The sequence below is a fragment of the Hermetia illucens genome, chromosome 3 (assembly GCF_905115235.1).
Source record: "Hermetia illucens chromosome 3, iHerIll2.2.curated.20191125, whole genome shotgun sequence".
NCBI lineage: Eukaryota > Metazoa > Arthropoda > Insecta > Diptera > Stratiomyidae > Hermetia > Hermetia illucens.
This window is the reverse complement of record NC_051851.1, coordinates 131,062,927-131,082,845: the sequence shown is the minus strand read 5'-3', so window position 1 is coordinate 131,082,845 and position 19,919 is coordinate 131,062,927. Positions and strand designations below refer to the sequence as shown.

Genomic DNA, 19,919 nt, shown 5'->3' with positions numbered 1-19,919 from the left:
GATGCTCAAGATGTGGGTCAGGCATTATTTGCCCCATACATAAACAGGAGGATATCACGCAACTTAGATAACGTTGCTGATCAATAAGGTATCCTCCGCTATCTTACTAGGCCAGAACATCATCGGCCTATACAAAAGGGTCTTCACTCCAGGCGAGTCAGAAACGGATCACACTTTTCTCTGTGGCAAGCGGTGGAAAAAAACCATTACCATGAAATCCGCGTTAAAGTTTTTGGCAGCCAACAGATCCTATTTCAGCTTACAAAAACTCTGCCGCTAGAAAAGTTTCACCATAGGATCTAAGCTCTTATTGTACAAGACAATGATCTTGCCAATCTTCATATATTCCTGGGACACTAAAGTTTTTAGTCAGAAAAATTGCAAGCTCTGGCGCGTTCAAGAGAAGAATCCTTCAAAAAATATTCGACTCCCCTACAAGAGGATGGACGACTCTGCAGCCTGTATAATGATTAAATCTATGAGCTCTATCACGATCCAAAAAGTAAAGTTAGAAGTGTGTGTGAAGTCATAAAGAAAACGCCCTCTCACCACTCCTCTTTGTTGTTGTTACGGGCACTGTCACATAGGACATCCAACGTCCAGTGAGTGTTGGCGACTATAAAAAACAATGAATGGCGTCTCGTCATAATGGAGATGAAAATGTTGCGCTGGACTAGTTGCATAACATGACTTGATGACATCCGAAATGAGGATATCCGTGATCCACATGAGGTTGCACCGATCGTGGAAAGATTAATAATAATAATAATAATCGTTGGCGCAACAATCCATGTTGGATCAGGGCCTTGAAGTGTGTTAGAGCACTTCATTCAAGACCGTAACAGCACATTAGGAGGCAATGTGGTCAGCATCCGAGATTATTACCCTGATTTGACTCAGGTACTCATTCACAGCTGAGTCGACTGGTATCCGACGTCAAATCGCGATACAAATTCCACTGCCACCATATTATTTACATAACACACTGATCCTAAGCTCAGATAAAGGAGTGGTTTTAAGCCAGTGATACTTTGTACTATCCTCAATGCGAATTAAAATAAAATAGAGAGATAAAGGAAGGAGATAAATAAAGAACAATGAGAGTTACTCCACTATACTAAATCCTACCTCATCTCGCTTAGTGGCATATCCCCCGACAGACCGACCACGAAAATACATGCAATGTCCTCACAAAAATAATGATTCCACTGACTAAAAATCCTCAGGAAAATGCAAGCGCGTCCACCTCAGTCATCGCGGCATGATATGCCCCAGTCCTGGCGCAAAAATGAGCAAATATTTTTGACGTAGGAACGACGTGAACAAATTAGTCTGCCCCAATCAAATCCATGTCTGCACGTTAAATATTAGCACCGACACTGGTAGGACGGAGGTACTCGCAAGAGGCCTTAAAGAAAGGGGCGTAGATATCTGCACTCTACAAGAAACTCGATGCCGTGGTGCTAAAGGATGCACCATAGAACCCGAACGCGGTAAAAGTGGCTATAAACTTCTCTACTTTGAACATGGTGTCGGCATAGCCATCTTTGAGAGTTTTTGTGATGCAATTAAAGAGCGATCTGATGACCGGTCGATAAAGCTTTTTTCAGATGATCGCAGATCCAGATCGACCCGATGCCAAAAAAGATTGTACCATGAATGAAAAGGGTTTACAATGTGTGGGTCCAAAACATATTGTCAATTTTATGGAGACTCACGATTGTCTTATCTTCGTACAGTTTATAGTAAAAATAGTAAAACGGCGAGTCGACTATATCCTTATAGGACTGGACTGTAAGACAATCGCGTTAGGAATGCACTGGTCCGCCCCAAATTAAATGGTGCCGATTCGTGAGAAAGAAGAAAAAGCGGTCTCCCTTACCCGATTACCCCCGTTCCGAAAATCGAGAAACGTGGAAGCAAAATAAAACCTCCATCTACAAAGGAATCTGTGCAAACCTCAAGGTGTTAAGCGATTCACCCACTTGGCTCTAGAATGATGATCTCCACATGAAGGCCAGTCAAAAGAAACGCCTCTATCATAAGTTTCTCATTGATAAAACACTAGTCTTCTTCTTCTTTTTATTCAGCCGTTGTCCCGTTCACAAGCCTCGTCGTAATCGGTTTCGCCATTTGGCTCTATCGAATGCCTGATCTGGGTGCAATCTCGAGGCTTTTAAATCCCCATCCAGCGTATCAAGCCACCGTTGTTTAGGCCTGCCTTTTGGTCTTTTACCATCGACTTCGATGTTCACACCAATCTTGGCAAGTGAATTCTCGTTAGCACGAATTGCGCGACCATACCATCGAAGACGCCTCTCTCGCAACTTTTCAACGATCGGTGCAACCCCATAACGATCGCGGATATCCTCATTTCGGATGTGATCAAAACGTGTCAATTTATATATTTACTACTTTTCTGGTAAATTTAGCTATTGATCAGTGGGAAGCGAAGAAAGTGATCGCTGTTATCCGAGCGGTCCATTACAAAAAGATCTTTACAATAACCTTGATATTCGGTTACCTGAATTCTCTACCTGAATAACCGTCAACCAGGCCAGATTTGTCAAGAACTATGGAGCTAGTGGCACAATACATGCTGGGCGGTTACTCGTGGAGAAACACCGTCAGAAGTATCGCTCCCTCCGCACTCCTCTTCGATTCTGTTATGGACAAGTTTATACTGGACATTCCACGCCCTGCACACAGCTCTATATTGTGGACACTAAACTTTACGAGACTACTAACTACTGGGAGATAAAATTTATACTTTAAGCATCTAAAAGATGAACAGTAGTTTTATTCAACAACAAAAATTTCGATAGCTCCAAAGTCAATGCATTTGATACCACACTTGGAGTTCTTACTTTTAATAGGAACAATATTTTTAAACTCTACAATCTGATGCCTAACACATATTTTCTGCATAATATACTTAACACTTATGACTAGACCACACCCGTGCGAAAATTATCTGCTTGGTCACTTGGATTCCGCTTTGATCTTTATCAAGAAAACTACAATAATTTGCGTTAACACTTAAAACATTTCGCAGTATCTTCTTATGATTCAGCAAACAGAGAATGCCGGTCAAACGATGAGATTTTTCCAGCATATCTCTAGGTCTCTGAGTCAGCCGCAATATAAACATTTTATGGTGGTAATTAGCATAATTTTTCAGGCAAATTTGTAGAATCACTTTCCAAGTTTTTAGTTTGAATCTGGATAGGCACGAAAAGTGTGGAAAGGATGAATGGCAAAATATTTTAGTGCTTGATGAGGCCCCATTCAATTTTAAATTCGGGGGTCCGAATTTACATTTTTAATTCTAAAATAGAATTTATTTCGGAATAGATCCTGTTTTCTTATACTTGCTAAACAATCTAAAATTTTATTCAGACATAGGACTCAAAATTCAATAAATGTTTCCTTTGAAAACGATCTTTTTAATGGTAATCATCGTTTTAATTGTAGGATACTCACGAAAATTCCGTCGTTGACAATAAAGTTCATAAATAATTTGCTATAATGAATAAGACAATATTTTCGTAACCATAACGTGACCGATAGAACGTATGTCATCGCTGGAAAGATTACCGCAAGGTCAGTTGCTTTTACCGCGCTCATTTGAACAATGATTGAAACTGGTTCCACCGAAGCCTGTCAGGAAGAAAGCACCTCCCAACATATTCACTAAATAATTTATTTAAATAATGAAATACTAACCGAACCGGACAATTTATCTTCATTTCTGCAATCTCACCGAATTATAATAATCGAATGCATCCCACGCGGGTCGACATTCAAGTTAGTTATAAAACGAAAAAAAATGAAAAATATGAGGCAAATATGGAGTTTTGTGGTAGTATGTCATCACTTTTTGGAAAAGATTTGTTATTATGACGTCAGCTGATATAAATATCTGAAACGTGCTTGTATTATATTTATACCAACCGAAATGCAACTTGTGGGATTTATCGTAATTAGCGATTAAATAGGATTACAATGAATTTGTTCCTTCGGAATTTCTACTATACACATTATGGAAGTGACCGTAAAAACCAGATTTAGATAGTGATAGTATTCTCACCACATTTCGTGATAATCCGTTTCCGACTAAATCTTGTGTGACAGACAGACAGACAGACATTGAATCAATTTTAATAAAGTTTTGTACCACACAAAACTTTAAAAAGTGTTTAAATTACAATTAGTGACCTCGTGGGAATTAAAGATTAATTAAAATGAAACAGATTTTTCCGATCGATCGCTTTTTGTGATAGAAATTTTCCGAGGATATTTTTTTTTCGCCCTAGCAATTGCCCTCGCCTGAAAATTTGGTGTATGGTGTGAAAATTTTCGTGTTCGTGACACAACAATCCTAATTTCCTGCGAACAATGCTAAGACAAACCAGAGGCGACATAGGTACCGCGCGAAGTGATGTTTAGGACGCAAGCAAACAGTTGGTAGCAATGTAAGCTGAGCTCCTGAATTCCGTGAAAATGCAAAAGGCGATCAAACCGGGAAGAGCAAAAGTGTCGTTAAGTGTAATCCGAGGGGATCTGCACTGCAGACTTCACCGTACCAGACGCTGCATCTGTATTTTGTGGAGGTGCTCTGAGGTGGCGGGAAGGAAGACGGGGCGGCAACCCTGTCGGCTGAACCAAAACCAAGTGGCCGAGGAGAACCTGCACGTGGTGACACCGGGAACCGCTGTATCGCATTGGCTTGCCGGCCGTGATGCAGTAGGCGAAGTGAAGTGGCTTCGGTCACGAAACCTTCCCAGGAGTATACTGGTACCATGGGAACCGAGGTAGCCCCTGTACTCTTCTACTTCAGGAGAATTCCTGTCGTATCTGAGTACAGCTCGGTTGGTTGCGGTTGCCCCCCCCTGTGGGAGTTTCATGGGGGCTGTGGTTGTGCTCAAGCGAGAAGAGACCTTCGGGCCTCGACGTGGTGTTGCGTATCAACACGGGTGCCGTACTCCATAGTTCGGTAGAGATTTAGGTGATGCTCGCATCCACCAGTATGAATGCCAAGCCATGCACTTGACATAGACTGGTACCGTTCTGCTTGTCTAACGGGGCTCTGATTGTGGTCACAAAATCAATCCGTGCCTGCAGAGGACCGTAGGATTAAGTCTCAAGACAGGTACCTACATTAAACACCGAGGACTTCACTGTACTTTGTGGAGATGCTCAGAGGTGGCAGTGAGGAAGACGGGGCGGCAACCCTATCGGCTGAACCAAAACCAAGTGGCCGAGGAGAACCTCCATAGTGGTGGCACCGGGAGATGCTGTATTCATTTGGCTTGCAGGTCGTGATACAGTAGGCGAATGCTCCAAAGGCCTAATCAGGGCGATCAGACCCGAGTCTGGACGGGAACTCATCTGAAGTGGCATTTAGTCACGAAACTTTACCTGGGGTATACTGGTGCCATGGGAACCGGGGTAGCCCGTGGACTCTCATACTTCGGGTGAACTCCCGTCGTATGTGAGTACAGCTCGGTTGTTTGCGGTTGACCCCCTAGTGGGAGCTTCATGGGGGTTGTGGTTATGCTCAAGCGAGAAGAGACCTTCGGGCCTCGGCGTGGTGTTGCTTTTCAACACGGGTGCCGTACTCCTTAGTTCGGTAGAGATTTAAGTAGGTCTTGCATCCACCTTCATACTGCTAAACCATGCACTTGGTATAGACTGGTACCGTTGTTGCTTGTCACAGCGGGACTCTGATTGTGGTCACAAAATCAATCCGTGTCTTAAGAAGGCCGTAGGATTAAGTCTCCACGACAGGTACCTGCATAAAACACTCAAGCACTCAATGCACTTTGTGGAATTAAAAATCGAACTTGATAAGCCACAACACCTTATTTGGATGCCCAATTTTCCACCTCACACATCGTCCAAATTAGTTTTGCCTTGACATTGCGAAACTTTTCTGGAATTGAAGGGAAGCCGACGAGGAATCACGCCAACGCTTGCATCGACCTTTCTACAAGCTCAACTCAACTTCACAGCAAGTGTCTGTCAGCACTAAACGATAACATCAAGTTACCACTTCCCCCGAATGGAAGCCAACTTCACCCGAAGCCGCAGGATATTCAGGGCGTCCGCCAATTGGACGCGGTTCGCCTTCCATTGGCAATCTTGATTTCATATTTATTATTATTATTCGATTAGTTAAATGTATTGTAATCTTAAGAAAAAAATCAAACAAATATCAGAAAGAACACCGCATGGGACGACGCGGGACTGTTTTTCCTTCTCCTCCGCTCTTTTGCTTCCTTCTGTCTCGAACTCCGCTCATTCCACTTGCATGGTTTCTCTCTGGGGTTGCTCATTTTCGTTAACGATCTCCTCAGTGACTATCGCGGCCGTACGGGTGCCGCCGTTTTGGCGCAGGAGCCTGACAGCATGGTTCCTCCAACTCGAGGCCCAATTCACTTAGCTGGCGTCACAGCGAATACCGTTTGTTTGAATTACGCGCTGGTCGGATTGTCTTCGACTTCCTCGAGGACTGCTCTTATAAGCAATTAAAAGAGCATCTTGTAAAATGCCTGTCAGTAAGTGAGAGGGCTAAATTTAACCACTTACTGACAGTGATAATGCCCGTGCGCCAAGCCAACTGCTGCATGAAATGAAGCAGTTGGATGGTGACAAAGTCGGCACCGAACTGAACTGGCCATCCTGATGTGTGCGGATTCGGGGTCTCTGGATACGTTAGCCATTATCGCGGGCAAAATCCATGAGATCCACGTGCGATCGATGGTTGGTGAGGTGTCTCGCATCAACTCAAGCCATATGGCCAGCTGCAGCAGATGGTAGCAGCATTAATAGCCATCTTCTCTGAATCGGCAGAGGCCGCCGATGCTTTGCGTTCGGGGAGAAGAACTAGATCAAGGTCTAGATCCGCCTCCCGAAATGGACGATCGGTTAGTACGACGTCGAAACCTTCGGCAAGTACGAGGGCATGCTGATACCATCGTACGTTCGCTGAAAAGACTATAAAATGTAGCAGCCCCTGCAATTTCTCATCAAACAAATCAGACTTGCCGGGACTGCTACCCGAAATGCAATACCACGTCGCCTCACAATCTACGATCCCTTGAGCCAGCGCAACTACCTGTTACAGACGCTGAAGTTTCGGTTCTTCCCGTATCTCGGCATAATAATTTAATACCGCAATCATTGAAATTTGCGGCAGCAAATTGTTCGTCGATCCGCACGTATGGCTACAGGCAGGTAGACTTGACTTTAAGACTTCGACGAACGTTTTTCTGGTGCTTCACAATCGCGGATATCAATATATTCATCTTAGGCGCAGATTTTCTGTGCCACTATAGTTTGGTAGTGGATATACATAATAGGTAACCCTCATTGAGCCTACAGCTTCCCTTAAGTCATCAGGAAAAATCTCATCCACACATCACTCTTTCCATCGCGCACTTCTTCAAAAATACCGCAGCACCACCAAGTGCCTCTAAGCCCCTTGAACATGATGTTCAGTACCACATCAATATTACTGACTCCACATTTTTCTCTAAGGTGCGTCCATTACCGCCGCAGCAGCTCGCAGATGCCCGGAAACCGGAAAGAGTTTGAAGAACTTTTTAAACGGGGATTTGCAGACCTTCAAACAGTTGTTGGTCTTAGTCACTTCACATGGTCTCTAAATCCATTGGCGAATGGAGACCTTGTGACGACTACAAACGTATAAATGCTCAGACGATTCCAGACCGATAGTCCATACCACTCATCCACGATTTTGCGCACTCGATTGCGAAGTGCAGTATTTTCTCGACCTCGGACTTAGTCAAGGCATACCATCAGATCCCTGAAGCTGACAAAGATATTCCGAAAATCGCAATATGGCGGCGCAAAACTTTCAAAAATTCAACGAATCGAAGCTGTCCAGGTATTTGAGACCAGCAAGAAACAGCTGGTGGATGCTGCACTTCTGGCATTCCCCCAGCAAGATGCACCCTCAGCCGTATTCGTCGATACCTTAGACATTGCCGTAGGTGCTACTCTTCACTAAAAAGTGAATCAAATCTGGCAGCCGTTGGGCATCTTCTCCAAACAGCACCACGATCATAGTTGCAATTATTTCACGCCGTTCACAATCTGGCGCACCGAATCGGTTAGTCACCACGAAGTATTTCTGGCCGTCCATGAACAAGGACATTAATTCTTGTGCCAGACAGTGCATCGCATGCCAGAAGTACAAAACTATGTGAAGAAAGAGGTAGGAGTGTACCCTCGATCCACCAAGCGTTTTCACACAATCCACGTAGATATTAACCGTGCGAATCTCGCAAAGGGCCAAGCGAGACAGGTATCGCCTCACAATCATCGATAGGTACACGCGGTGGTCTGAAGCAATACTTCTGAAATCCATTACTGCACAATCTTGTGGAGAGGCCCTCTGTCCAGAATTGATTCCACACTTTAGAGTGCCGGCAATTATAATCACCGACCAGGCATTACCGTTTGAATTCTCCTTTTTCTCAGAGTTGGGCAAACTAATCGGTTTTAAACGCCACCAGACAACCGCTCCACACTACGTGTACTACGAGAGGCGATGCGGAAAATAATATCGGAGTTGGTAGTGTAGTCCATCAGGCAATTACAGAGTTTGAAAAAGACACACATATGAAGGAAGATTGGCATTGCTGCAGGAAAGGGAGATTGAGAGTGAGGAGCCGTGACAAATAGTCCACACGGAGAAGATTCTTTTTGAAAAAAGGGTCCGGGTAAATTTACTTTCTACAAGAGCGCGACAGTCACGGTTGCGGAAGGCGGTGGAAAAACGCAGGAGAAAACCAGACACTTTGGAGCTCGATTGATGATGTCAATGAAATGGGAACTGAAGTGAAGTTTGTCATCGAAGATCAGAGCTGGGGTCTTGAAAGGACATCACTAGGGAAAAGGGTTGTCCGCGAAGAGAGTGTGGGAAGGGTTTAAGTGAAGAAGATTTGCTGACATTCAGACTCAGCTGGTTGACCGAACACCAATAGACGAAGGTACTGTGGCGCGGCAGGATTCGCGGCATTCGAAATTTATTTCGAATGTTGCGAATGCGAACGAATAGATGGCGCGGATCTGTCCACTTTGCGGAACACGCCACGGGAGTGGGGGACCGGCGAGAAAAGTGTGCCATGAGTTGGGGGCAGAAAAGAAACAGATGAAGCGAGACTTTCTTCTGCCTCTAACGTTTTGATGATTAAGTTGCCAACCGCTGACTAAGTCGGTCACCTTCATTTTTACGTTTCATTTTCATTTGTACAGTTGTCTTGTAACCAAACATATCATCTTAAAGTAAAATTTGTATTTCAAATATATATTATAAAGAGTAAGCTCGAAGGTAAATTTAATTACAATCGCCCGAAATACAGAGAAACCTTTGCCTTGTTTGAGTGTGTTTTGATTTCAACGCGCGTATCTGCATTACACAATTACTGGCACTAGAAGAGCCAGCTAAAGTGGTGACCCCGACGTGATAACACGGCAACCAACGCGCCCAGTTAGAGCCGAGCGAAGAAAAGCTAACGCCAAAGTAGCAAGCAATTCAACGTCATTTGCAACAGTAACAACAAAACCCGGCACAGCAGTGGTAAAATCTACAGCAACGAATTGAACAGTGGCAGTTGCAGCAACAGCACCAGCAGAACTCACAACAGCAACCGACTCAGCAGCAATTCCAACAGAATTTACAACAACGGCAGCAGCAGTCGCAACATCAGCAATCACAACGACAACCAGCTCACTTGGACGACGTCGCCGCAGGTAACCGGAGCCGCCGTCAAGAATCCATCGCACGTTTAGAGGGAAATTTCAAGTTTAAGTATTTATTGTCATTATTTGCATTATCATTTTTTTTTTTCTCTCTTCGAGTTATTTTGTTTACATATAGTATAATAAAAGTAAAATCGCCGCAAGAGACGGCATTGAAGTCTTTTCTCGCCGGTTCTACATTTCCTTGGTGTTTTTGGTCTGCGCTGGAGAGCGTCCGCTTCGGTTGTTGTTTTTCTCGTTTCGAGCGTGCATTTGTGGGAGCCGCCTGCCGTGTCGGTGTAAAGTTCACCGCGTTTCAGTATAAACTCACCGCGTTTGCATCTCAATCTCGTACTTCTCGGTAAGAAAAATGTCGTTTGACAATAAAGACGCGGCAGGCCCATCGGACCCACAGGTGACCGCCCTCGCCGTACGCGTTCCTCCGTTTTGGCGGCGGAACCCCGAGCTGTGGTTCGTGCATTTGGAAGCACAGTTCCAAATGTCCGGCATCACATCGGACGCGACCCGTTTCAACCACGCGGTGGTCGGCCTGGACGAAGAGTCCATACTTCTGGTGTCCGACGTAGTGAAGTCGGCATCGTACTCTCAACTCAAGAGCGAGTTGATCAGGCGCCTGTCGGCAAGCGAGTCGGCAAAGTTAGATCACTTGCTGGCGGGTTTAACGTTGGGTGATCGAACTCCCAGCCAATTGCTTCGTGAAATGAGGCAATTGGGTGGGAGCAAGATCGACGACGATCTGATTAAGTCGCTCTGGCTGCGCCGGCTCCCGGAGGGCACCCAGGCGATCCTAGCCTGCGTCTCCGGTTCCTTGGAGGAACTGGCAGCGACGGCCGACCAGGTACAGGAGGTGTACGTTCGCCCAACCATTGCGGCCGTGCAACCGCCGTCGGATGAGGTCAGCGACTTACGGCGCGAGATCGCGGCCTTAACTGCCAGCGTGGCCGAGATGCGGGCGACGTTGGACGCTCAGCGTTCGAGTACCAGGTCGCGAGCTCGCTCACGATCTGCCACACGAAAAGGGCGTTCGGGTAGCAGGTCGTCAAGACAACCTGCGGACCAAGGTATTTGCTGGTATCATCGTAAGTTCGGAGATAAAGCGACAAGATGTACGCTACCTTGCAAATTCGCTCCTACCGCAAAAAACTAGGTCCGCGGGGGGTCTTGGCGACGGCCACCCAGAACGCAGCGCCACGTCGCCTAACTATTTTCGACCCCCTCAGCAGGCGCAACTACCTCGTCGACACGGGTGCGGAGGTTTCGGTTCTTCCCGTACCCCAGCATCATCGACTATTTCCACAACCCCTCAAACTGGCGGCAGCAAATTCCTCCCGCATCAATACTTACGGGTACAGGCAAGTGGACGTGAGTCTTGGCTTGCGTAGGACGTTTCCGTGGCGTTTCATCCTGGCAGATGTCAGCTTCCCCATATTAGGCGCAGACTTCTTGTGTCACTATGGGTTGCTGGTGGACTTGCAAAATAAGTCCCTTATAGACCCCACAACCAAACTAAATTCGTCGGGCCAAATGGTATCTCACGCTGACAATAACCTTTCCGTTCTTTTGGAAGACATCTCCGACTCTCGTGTTCGGACACTCCTCCAAAAGTTCAGCCAGATAACTACCGAGTGTAGTCTCTCGAAACCAGTAAAGCACGATGTGCAGCACCACATAAATACTACTGGTTCCCCGATTTTCTCAAAGGTGCGTCCTCTACCATCTCAGAAACTGGCTATTGCACGGAAAGAGTTTGAATAACTCGTTCAACAGGGTATCTGCAGGCCCTCAAACAGCTGTTGGTCTTCCCCACTGCATATGGTCCCTAAACCAAACGGCGAATGGCGCCCTTGTGGGGATTATAGAAGGCTAAATGCACAGACTGTTCCTGACCGATATCCAATTCCACTCATCCACGACTTTGCGCATCACCTCGCGAATTGCCGCATCTTTTCGACCTTGGACTTAACCAAGGCTTATCACCAAATTCCAGTAGCTCCTGAAGACATTCCAAAGACGGCAATATGCACACCCTTTGGACTCTTCGAGTTCACCCGGATGACTTTCGGATTGTGCAACGCGGCGCAAACCTTTCAAAGGTTCATTCACTCAGTCCTGCGAAACCTCGAGTTCTGTTTCGTATATTTGGATGATGTTTTGGTCGCTTCTTCCACTGAGTCTGAGCACTTAGCCCATCTCGAGTGCATTTTTCAACGTCTCCTTGAGGCCGGTTTAGTCCTAAACGTTGAGAAATGCAAATTTCTCCAAAAACAAGTGAGATTCCTCGGCCATTTCATTTCCCCTGAAGGAATACAGCCCGACCCAGACAAGGTGCAAGCGATAACAAGCTTCCCGCGTCCAAAGACAGTGAGGGAGTTGAGGAGGTTCTTGGGCATGCTGAACTTCTACCGTCGTTTCCTGCCCAAGGCCGCCCATCACCAGTCCATTTTGAACGCGTACTTGTCTGGCCCCAAAACTAAGGACACACGAGAGATCGTGTGGTCTGAAGAGGCTATCTGCGCGTTTGACAAATCCCGTCAACAATTGGCCGACGCTACACTCTTGGCATTCCCTCTGCAAGATGCACCCCTAGCCGTTTTTGTTGATGCATCTGACATCGCAGTAGGTGCTGCCCTTCACCAAAAGGTGGACCAAGTTTGGCAGCCGTTGAGCTTCTTCTCGAAGCAGTTGAATCCCGCTCAACGGAACTACAGCACCTACGATCGCGAACTGCTCGCCGCATACCTGTCCATCAAATACTTCCGTTTCTCCCTAGAAGGCAGGCCGTTCACAGTGTTCACGGACCATAAGCCTCTCACGTATGCTTTGAAACAGAAGCCCGACAAAGCGTCCCCTCGTCAGCTTCGTCATCTGAGCTTTATAAGCCAGTTTACGTCAGACATCCAGCACGTGTCCGGCAAGGACAACATAGTTGCTGACGCTTTGTCTCGTGTCTCCGAAGTTAACATCCCCGCCTCACTCGATTTCTCGGCTATTGCCAAGGCGCAGGTGGATGACGCAGCACTTCAGAGCCTCAAGTCCAACCCCAAATACAAATTTCGGGAGTTGCCCATCTTCGGCTCAAACCTCTCGCTCTGCTGCGAAGACTCGGAAAAGGGACCTCGGCCATACATTCCGGCCACATTTCGCAAGGAAGTGTTCCATGCAGTTCACGACTTGGCGCATCCCGGCATCAGGACAACAAACCGGTTAGTCACCGGAAAATACTTCTGGCCCTCCATGAATAAGGATATCAATTCCTGGGCCAGAGAGTGCATCGCATGTCAGAAGTGTAAAGTCTCCAGGCATGTAAGGAAAGAAGTGGGCTCATTCCCCCGCACTACCAAGCGTTTCCACACCATACACCTCGACATAATAGGGCCTTTGCGAGACTCGCACGGTTACAAGTATTGCCTCACAATCATCGACAGGTTCACGCGGTGGCCTGAGGCAATACCTCTGAAGGACATTACGGCGCAATCTTGTGCCGAAGCCCTCTACCGAGAGTGGATACCTCGCTTTGGCGTCCCTGCAGTGATCATCACTGACCAGGGAATGCAATTTGAGTCCACCCTTTTCTCCGAGTTAGGCAAACTCCTGGGTTTTAAACGCCAGCGGACTACTGCATACCACCCGCAGTCCAATGGGATGCTAGAACGTTGGCACCGGACGCTGAAAGCCGCCATTATGGCACGCGACGACCCGTCCTGGACTCAAGTCTTGCCTCTCGTCCTACTCGGCCTTCGTACAACCCGCCGAGAGGAATTTGCTGCCAGCCCCGCGGAGCTGATATACGGGGAGAACCCAAGACTCCCAAGCGATCCGGTCTTCGACAAGAGATCGGGTCTCACGGAGTCGGGGTTGGTGCGTCTGCTGAGGGACAATCTCCGACGCATCAAAGCGCCACCACCGATTCGACACTCGTCCATACCTGCTTGTTCGCCCAAGGAACTGGACACATGCACCCACGTGCTGATCAGGACGGATGCCGTCCGGAAGCCGCTGCAGCCTCCATATGAGGGCCCGTACCGCGTTCTCGAGAGGGGAGAGCATTTCTTCCAGCTCGAGATCGGTGGTCACAAAAAGGCGGTCTCTCTGTCCAGGCTGAAACCCGTGTCCGCCCCGAAACGGCGTCGTGTCCGTTTTGTGGATTGACGGCGAACGAAGTTCCGGGATCAGTCGCCGAAACCCCTAGGTTTCATCTGGGGGCGGAGTGATGTGGCGCGGCAGGATTGCGAATGCGAACGAATAGATGGCGCGGATCTGTCCACTTTGCGGAACACGCCACGGGAGTGGGGGACCGGCGAGAAAAGTGTGCCATGAGTTGGGGGCAGAAAAGAAACAGATGAAGCGAGACTTTCTTCTGCCTCTAACGTTTTGATGATTAAGTTGCCAACCGCTGACTAAGTCGGTCACCTTCATTTTTACGTTTCATTTTCATTTGTACAGTTGTCTTGTAACCAAACATATCATCTTAAAGTAAAATTTGTATTTCAAATATATATTATAAAGAGTAAGCTCGAAGGTAAATTTAATTACAATCGCCCGAAATACAGAGAAACCTTTGCCTTGTTTGAGTGTGTTTTGATTTCAACGCGCGTATCTGCATTACACAATTACTGGCACTAGAAGAGCCAGCTAAACTACTAAGGCTGGGCTGCAAGAGGGCAGAGTCCAGCAAATACGAAACAGGTTAGTCGAATCAACCTGCAGCATGCCAAAGCGTTTTCCTATCTACTAAGTCTGACAAAGTTGCAGAATTTCTCTTATATATAATCTGTGATATTGGATCAGTAAAAGGGACTAGGATTTTTGTCGATGAGGGATCCTCGAGATCAAGAGCGCCCTGATGTCAAAATTAGCAGCAATTAGAAGAAGTGAAGTAACTCACCTAACAATCTGTACTACAAAGTTTTTTAGAGTTGATTATAACCTGGCGGGCGCTGGATGAAGTCTCGCTGTCAGATCACTGTTACTTAGAATTACAACACAAAGACGGTATCCTAGGAAAACGGATTGGACAAAGTTCAATGAACTCCCAGCGTGAATATAAGAGACGCGTAAAACATGCAAGCATACTGTGGGAAACTGGAGGGCAAGAAGAGAGACTTCAAAGTTATGCAGAGTCCTGAAAACAGATAAGGCCAAGTTGGACTCTCTTAGAAAACCGGATGGAAACTTCACGAACTCCATATAGACTCTCTTGGAAAAACACCACTCGGAAGTGAGAGAGAGAGAATTGGCAGTATCTGCAAACCTTTCAACATGAAAGAATTGCAGGGGGATTTGTGATATTGCGAGAACATTTGTTACCAATGGAAAGACGAGAGCTGTTGTACTATCTTCTGGACACTTCAAGGCACCTGCCATAGACGGCATCTATTCAGCGATGCTAAAGGAAAGCATAGAGCACTTACAGCAACGTTTAAAAAATATCTCGCGAAGATGCCTTGCTTGGAGTACGTGCCTACCTCTTGGCAGAGGGTTAAAGTAGTCTTCATACCTAAGTCTGGGAAGAATGACTATTCAAGTCTAAAGAACTTCAGACAAATCAGTATAACATCATTTTCACATAAATGTCTGGAATTACTGTCTGAGCGTCATATTTCCTAAATGAAAACCAACACGTTTACCAGCGTGGGAAGTCTTGAGAATCTGTTCTTCATTCTTTGGTTTCTAAGTTTGAGGAAGCAACTCTAAAAAGCGAGTACGCGATAGGGATGTCGGCGGACATTGAAAGGGCAGAGTTATTGAGGGAACTGAATCCATGAATTCAGTTTTCGCAATGTCTTCCGATTTTCGGATCCCCATACAACTGTTTGGTAGAAGGTATGAAGATATCCTGAAACGTAGAGAAAACAAGGATGAACCAGCATAATGCGTGGCAGAATGTACTGATGTCTTCTACACCGATGACTCATAAAAGAGTTCTAGAGCAGAAGTCGACCTTTTGAATAGAAACAAGAAGTGAGCTGTGCATCATTATCAACGGTGAACAGAGATAAGTCTAGCGTCGTTGGATTTAGAAGAAATAATGGCAAACCATGTAAAATTTTGGTACATCAGTCCGTGCAGACAATTACGATATCCTTATCCCTGAAATATCACACCAATAATCAGAGTGAAACAGGTTTCGAGGGCAGAAAATTTTGCCAGAAGTTTCTCATGTGGATTAAAACCTAAGAGAGGCGTAAAACCTTTTAGGACCATTCTGAGACCAGTGCTTCATTAACTTGCTGCCTCCACACTCTTGATGCCCAAATACCTGCATAACAGAATAGCCACAATTGTGGCGTCGCAGTTGAACTGCACTCAGGAACAGAGGTTTCGCCCTATATGCAACTGATGCGGCATCGTCGGCTCTGGCCTCCAGCTGTGCGATAGTCTCTGACCTCCCTCAAATCAAAGCTGGTTACAAGATGCAAGCAATGACGGTCCTCTCTGCTGAACTGAATGGGATAAAGATGGTCACGAAAATGGCAAAGGAAAGATAAAAAAAGAAAATAGCAATAATCACAAACTTCCAAAAAGCGTACCAAAGACATCCCATTGTCTGGGAAAAAGTTCACGCAATAGCGAATTCTAACTTCGAGGAAATCAAAATAGTTTGATGCCCAGCTAAAAGTGAAATCGTGTTGAACAAAATGGCGCACTTAGCAGCAAAGGCAGCCCTAATCAGCCATGTTTTCATCATTTGTAGCTGAGGGTGTACTATGGATGGTGCAGAATAAAATTAAGAAGGACTGGCAAGATGAATAGCAGGCAACGTCCAGATTAAAAAGCAACTGCCATTAAAATTCCAGCTTTCATCTCAACAAATAGTGTAGCAATTGTGAAAAATTACAACGGCTTTACTCAAATGGTGTGTAGAGCAAACCTTTTCTTCGGAAGTCTGGCAAAATCAACAATGACAATTGTCTAAAGTGTGGCGTGAGGAAACAATAGACCACCTCATTTTTGAGTGTAGGAGACAGTGAAACAACAATAACAAAGAACAAATTCAAGTGGAAAGAATCTTTCAACTCTTTTTTTAAAAGAAGGAAACCAACTCCAGATGGAAGGGTTGATCAACTTCTTAAAAGAATCAAGAATCAAGCTTTAGGACTATGCGTCCCCTCTCACGTTTTATTTCATATCTCTTTTAACTTGCCTTTTGTAAGAAAATGTGAATATCGCAAGCCACAAGGTATTAAATATCCAAGGTAACCTTCCTCGTTCATTCCACCCATTCCATATATCCCCTCTTTCATCTGCCTGGTTAAGGTCAATGTGAATGAGCAGTACAAACTAGCACATACTGATTCCAGATTAAACAACTCACTTAACTCTGGGTCTTATTATCACAAAAACTAATATAAGATGACTTAATAACAAAACACATGGTGGCAAAAAATACAGTCTATAATAAGTAATGTACACCTTAACCTATCCACACACATTTAAAAACGGTATTAGCGTCTAAACTTGTAACACGTGTCCTGCCTTTTCGGACAGGCTTCGACACAATTGTGCTTGCAAGTATCGTCACAAAACGTATTGAAACATACGTGGATTATCTAACCTACGAGTCTGCCAACACAGAGCCCAGTGGCCAAAAACCGAATGACAGCTGGCACACATAGGCCGAAGGCCTGACCAATTCTCGTCCCCACGTACATCATCATGCCCCAGAACCAGAAAACTTAGCTCTCTCTGTTAACTTGTCGGTACCTCGTGGGACAACTAAAATCTACAATAGTAGCGTCATCAACGGTGCAATAACCAGTATTCGATCTAAGCTTGCTTAGTAAAGAACTTCAGACATTCCGGCTGTTCGCCGTCCCAGCCTACACCATCGCCCCATCTGAAACAGGGTCTGATACGTCTTTTTTTTCTATTGTTATTGTCCTTACTGACTTTCCGGGCTGGATCTTCCTCCCCCCAGGCAGGTTATGTGACCCGCCCACCGCTACTTATTGAGCCGCATTATATCCAGAACAAGTGGGTTTTCCCTTAGGACAATAAGCAACTGTTTTCTGGCTGAAGTGTATACGATCATAAGGACAAACTGTGTACTTGACGAGCGGTTGAATCGCAGGCGCATCGCAATCTATACCAATAGCCAAGCTTCATTGAGGGTTTGGCAGGGCTTTGATCACTTCAAAAATCCTTCGGGAATGTAGAAACCGATCTAACTTTATTTCTAGATTAAATACGGTGGAACTACTCTGGTCATTGTGGTGAAGAGGCAAGTGAAATCTCTGCCTTAGCAAAAGGAGCTTGAATTTCGCGCATGCTCGGACGAGGACCAGCAATTGCATTATCAGTAGCATTGACTAATACTGCTATCAAAAACTGGGATCAAGCTATGCTGCTAAACATACCTTTGCGTCAGAACCAAACGAACATACTTCAAAGTTTATCCTGTCGAAAAGCAGGAAGTCTTGCAGGAGTTTTGTAGGCCTATGTTCAGAGTAAGAATTCGCCAAGATGATACGTGTCTCTCCTGTCATGAAGAAGCGATATCCCCGGGACATATTGTATGTGGCTGCAACACTTGTGGACTTATCAGGCATCATCTTCGGTACTGATATGCCCTAGCTGCAGCGGCTAGCTTCGCTTTCACCCAAATACTGCCACGGTTCCATAGTTGACAGTACGAATTAGGGATGGCTGGAATCATAAGGAACATCTGGGGATCCACTTACTGCCATTCATTTCAGAACCAATCTAAGACAAAGATCAAGAATGGGTTTGGATACATGAATGGAGCCAGGGGCAAGACTGTTCTTCAGACGCAGGTGTATGTAACAAAGCTGTGCGCCAGAGAGTCTACGGAAGAAGAGCGGGCATCCAAAAGTCCATATCTCCTTAGCAGTCAGGCTTCGCATCACCCCAAACCAGACCTAAATTGATATGGGAAGCCAGAAAGGCTTACAAAGGTCCACTGTCTTCGCCGGAAGCGTCTGCATACGTTTTTAATCAGTAATGAAAGGCAAATATAGAACCGTTGCAATGAAAATGACGAAACAGCCAACAGTTATTATTTTATTATATAAAAGACGCTAAACATTTGCCAAAATTTGCAGAATTTCCAAAGTGTTGCGTGAACTCTACTTGCTAAACACAATTATCTCAATGGAATGCTATTGGATTCCAATTCGACCTCCCGGGAAGGCCGAAATTGACTCTAAAAAATTCGAACCTTCACGGCAACCCCGAGCGAAAGCCGTATCACGACGTAAACAAAAACATTTCAGCGTGCGCGCGCCAGCCCCCCATGACGTCATTCGTTAATAATAAACATCAATTTTCGACAGTTTCATGAGAGAAAATCGAACTCGATCCGATTGGAATTTATGGAAAAACGTCTATCGTGCCAGCGGCCACCATGCGGGTTCGCGATTAGATAGGCCGAGCCCAGGGATTAGTGCCAAATCGGAACATTCTGCGGGGCAGGTAAAAAGCTTGGCAAGGCGGAAAACGCTCCTGGTTCTGACTCACCTGATAAATTCTGTGACTGCTCGCATATTTCTAGAGTTCCAGCCTGAAAGTAAATCCATACTTGATTAGCACCGCAACGAAAGTTTGCTCAGCCCAAATTCGGAGAAATTCTGGCCGTAAAATCATTGGAAAGTCCGCGAATTGGGCAAAATTCGAAATCGATTATTTCTCGGTTGGCATGCAAAACTCTGGAGTGCTTACATTTTCATCGCGCGTTTGTCCAAAAACACAGATGACGTGCACTCGCGCAACTACTTCCGGGTTATTGCCATTCACTGGGCAACAATGGCTTTGTTTCGAAATCGCTTTGGTTCCAATTTCAATCAAAACTCCATCGAGAAGTTGCCGGGCACACGAATCGGAAAACAAACCAGACGACTTCCACCGCAAACCGAGGTGACAGCTGACATGAAGTGTCAGATGGGGAAAGAAAGGAACAATTCACAATAGTTAACTAAAAGGTTAGGATTGACTGGATAGCAGCAAACAGCTCAAATCACTTCCAGCACAGTTGTAGTATCACTGGTATAATTTGAGAGGACACTTCAAATACCGTTGATAACACATTATTATAAAATAATATAACAACAATTTTGCTATAGAACAAGAAAATAAAGACGAAGCATGATGATTGGATATAGTTGGTTCGG

The 19,919-nt window shown here is 45.6% G+C and overlaps 1 protein-coding gene across 2 annotated transcripts in view; it reads right to left on the bottom strand.

The window, feature by feature from the left end:
• LOC119653148 overlaps positions 1–19,679 on the bottom strand; it is a 240,302-nt gene extending 220,623 nt beyond the window's left edge. Inside the window, exons 1-2 of one of the 2 annotated variants that reach the window (XM_038057688.1) lie at positions 19,471–19,679; positions 19,270–19,312 (exon numbers count right to left, since the gene is read on the bottom strand). In XM_038057688.1, the coding sequence (XP_037913616.1) occupies positions 19,270–19,295 (26 nt within the window). In that variant the 5' untranslated portion in view covers positions 19,296–19,312; positions 19,471–19,679. Of the gene's footprint in view, positions 1–19,269 lie in introns of both variants that reach the window. The other variant, XM_038057685.1, reaches the window with a different exon arrangement.
• Positions 19,680–19,919: the final 240 nt, after the last annotated feature.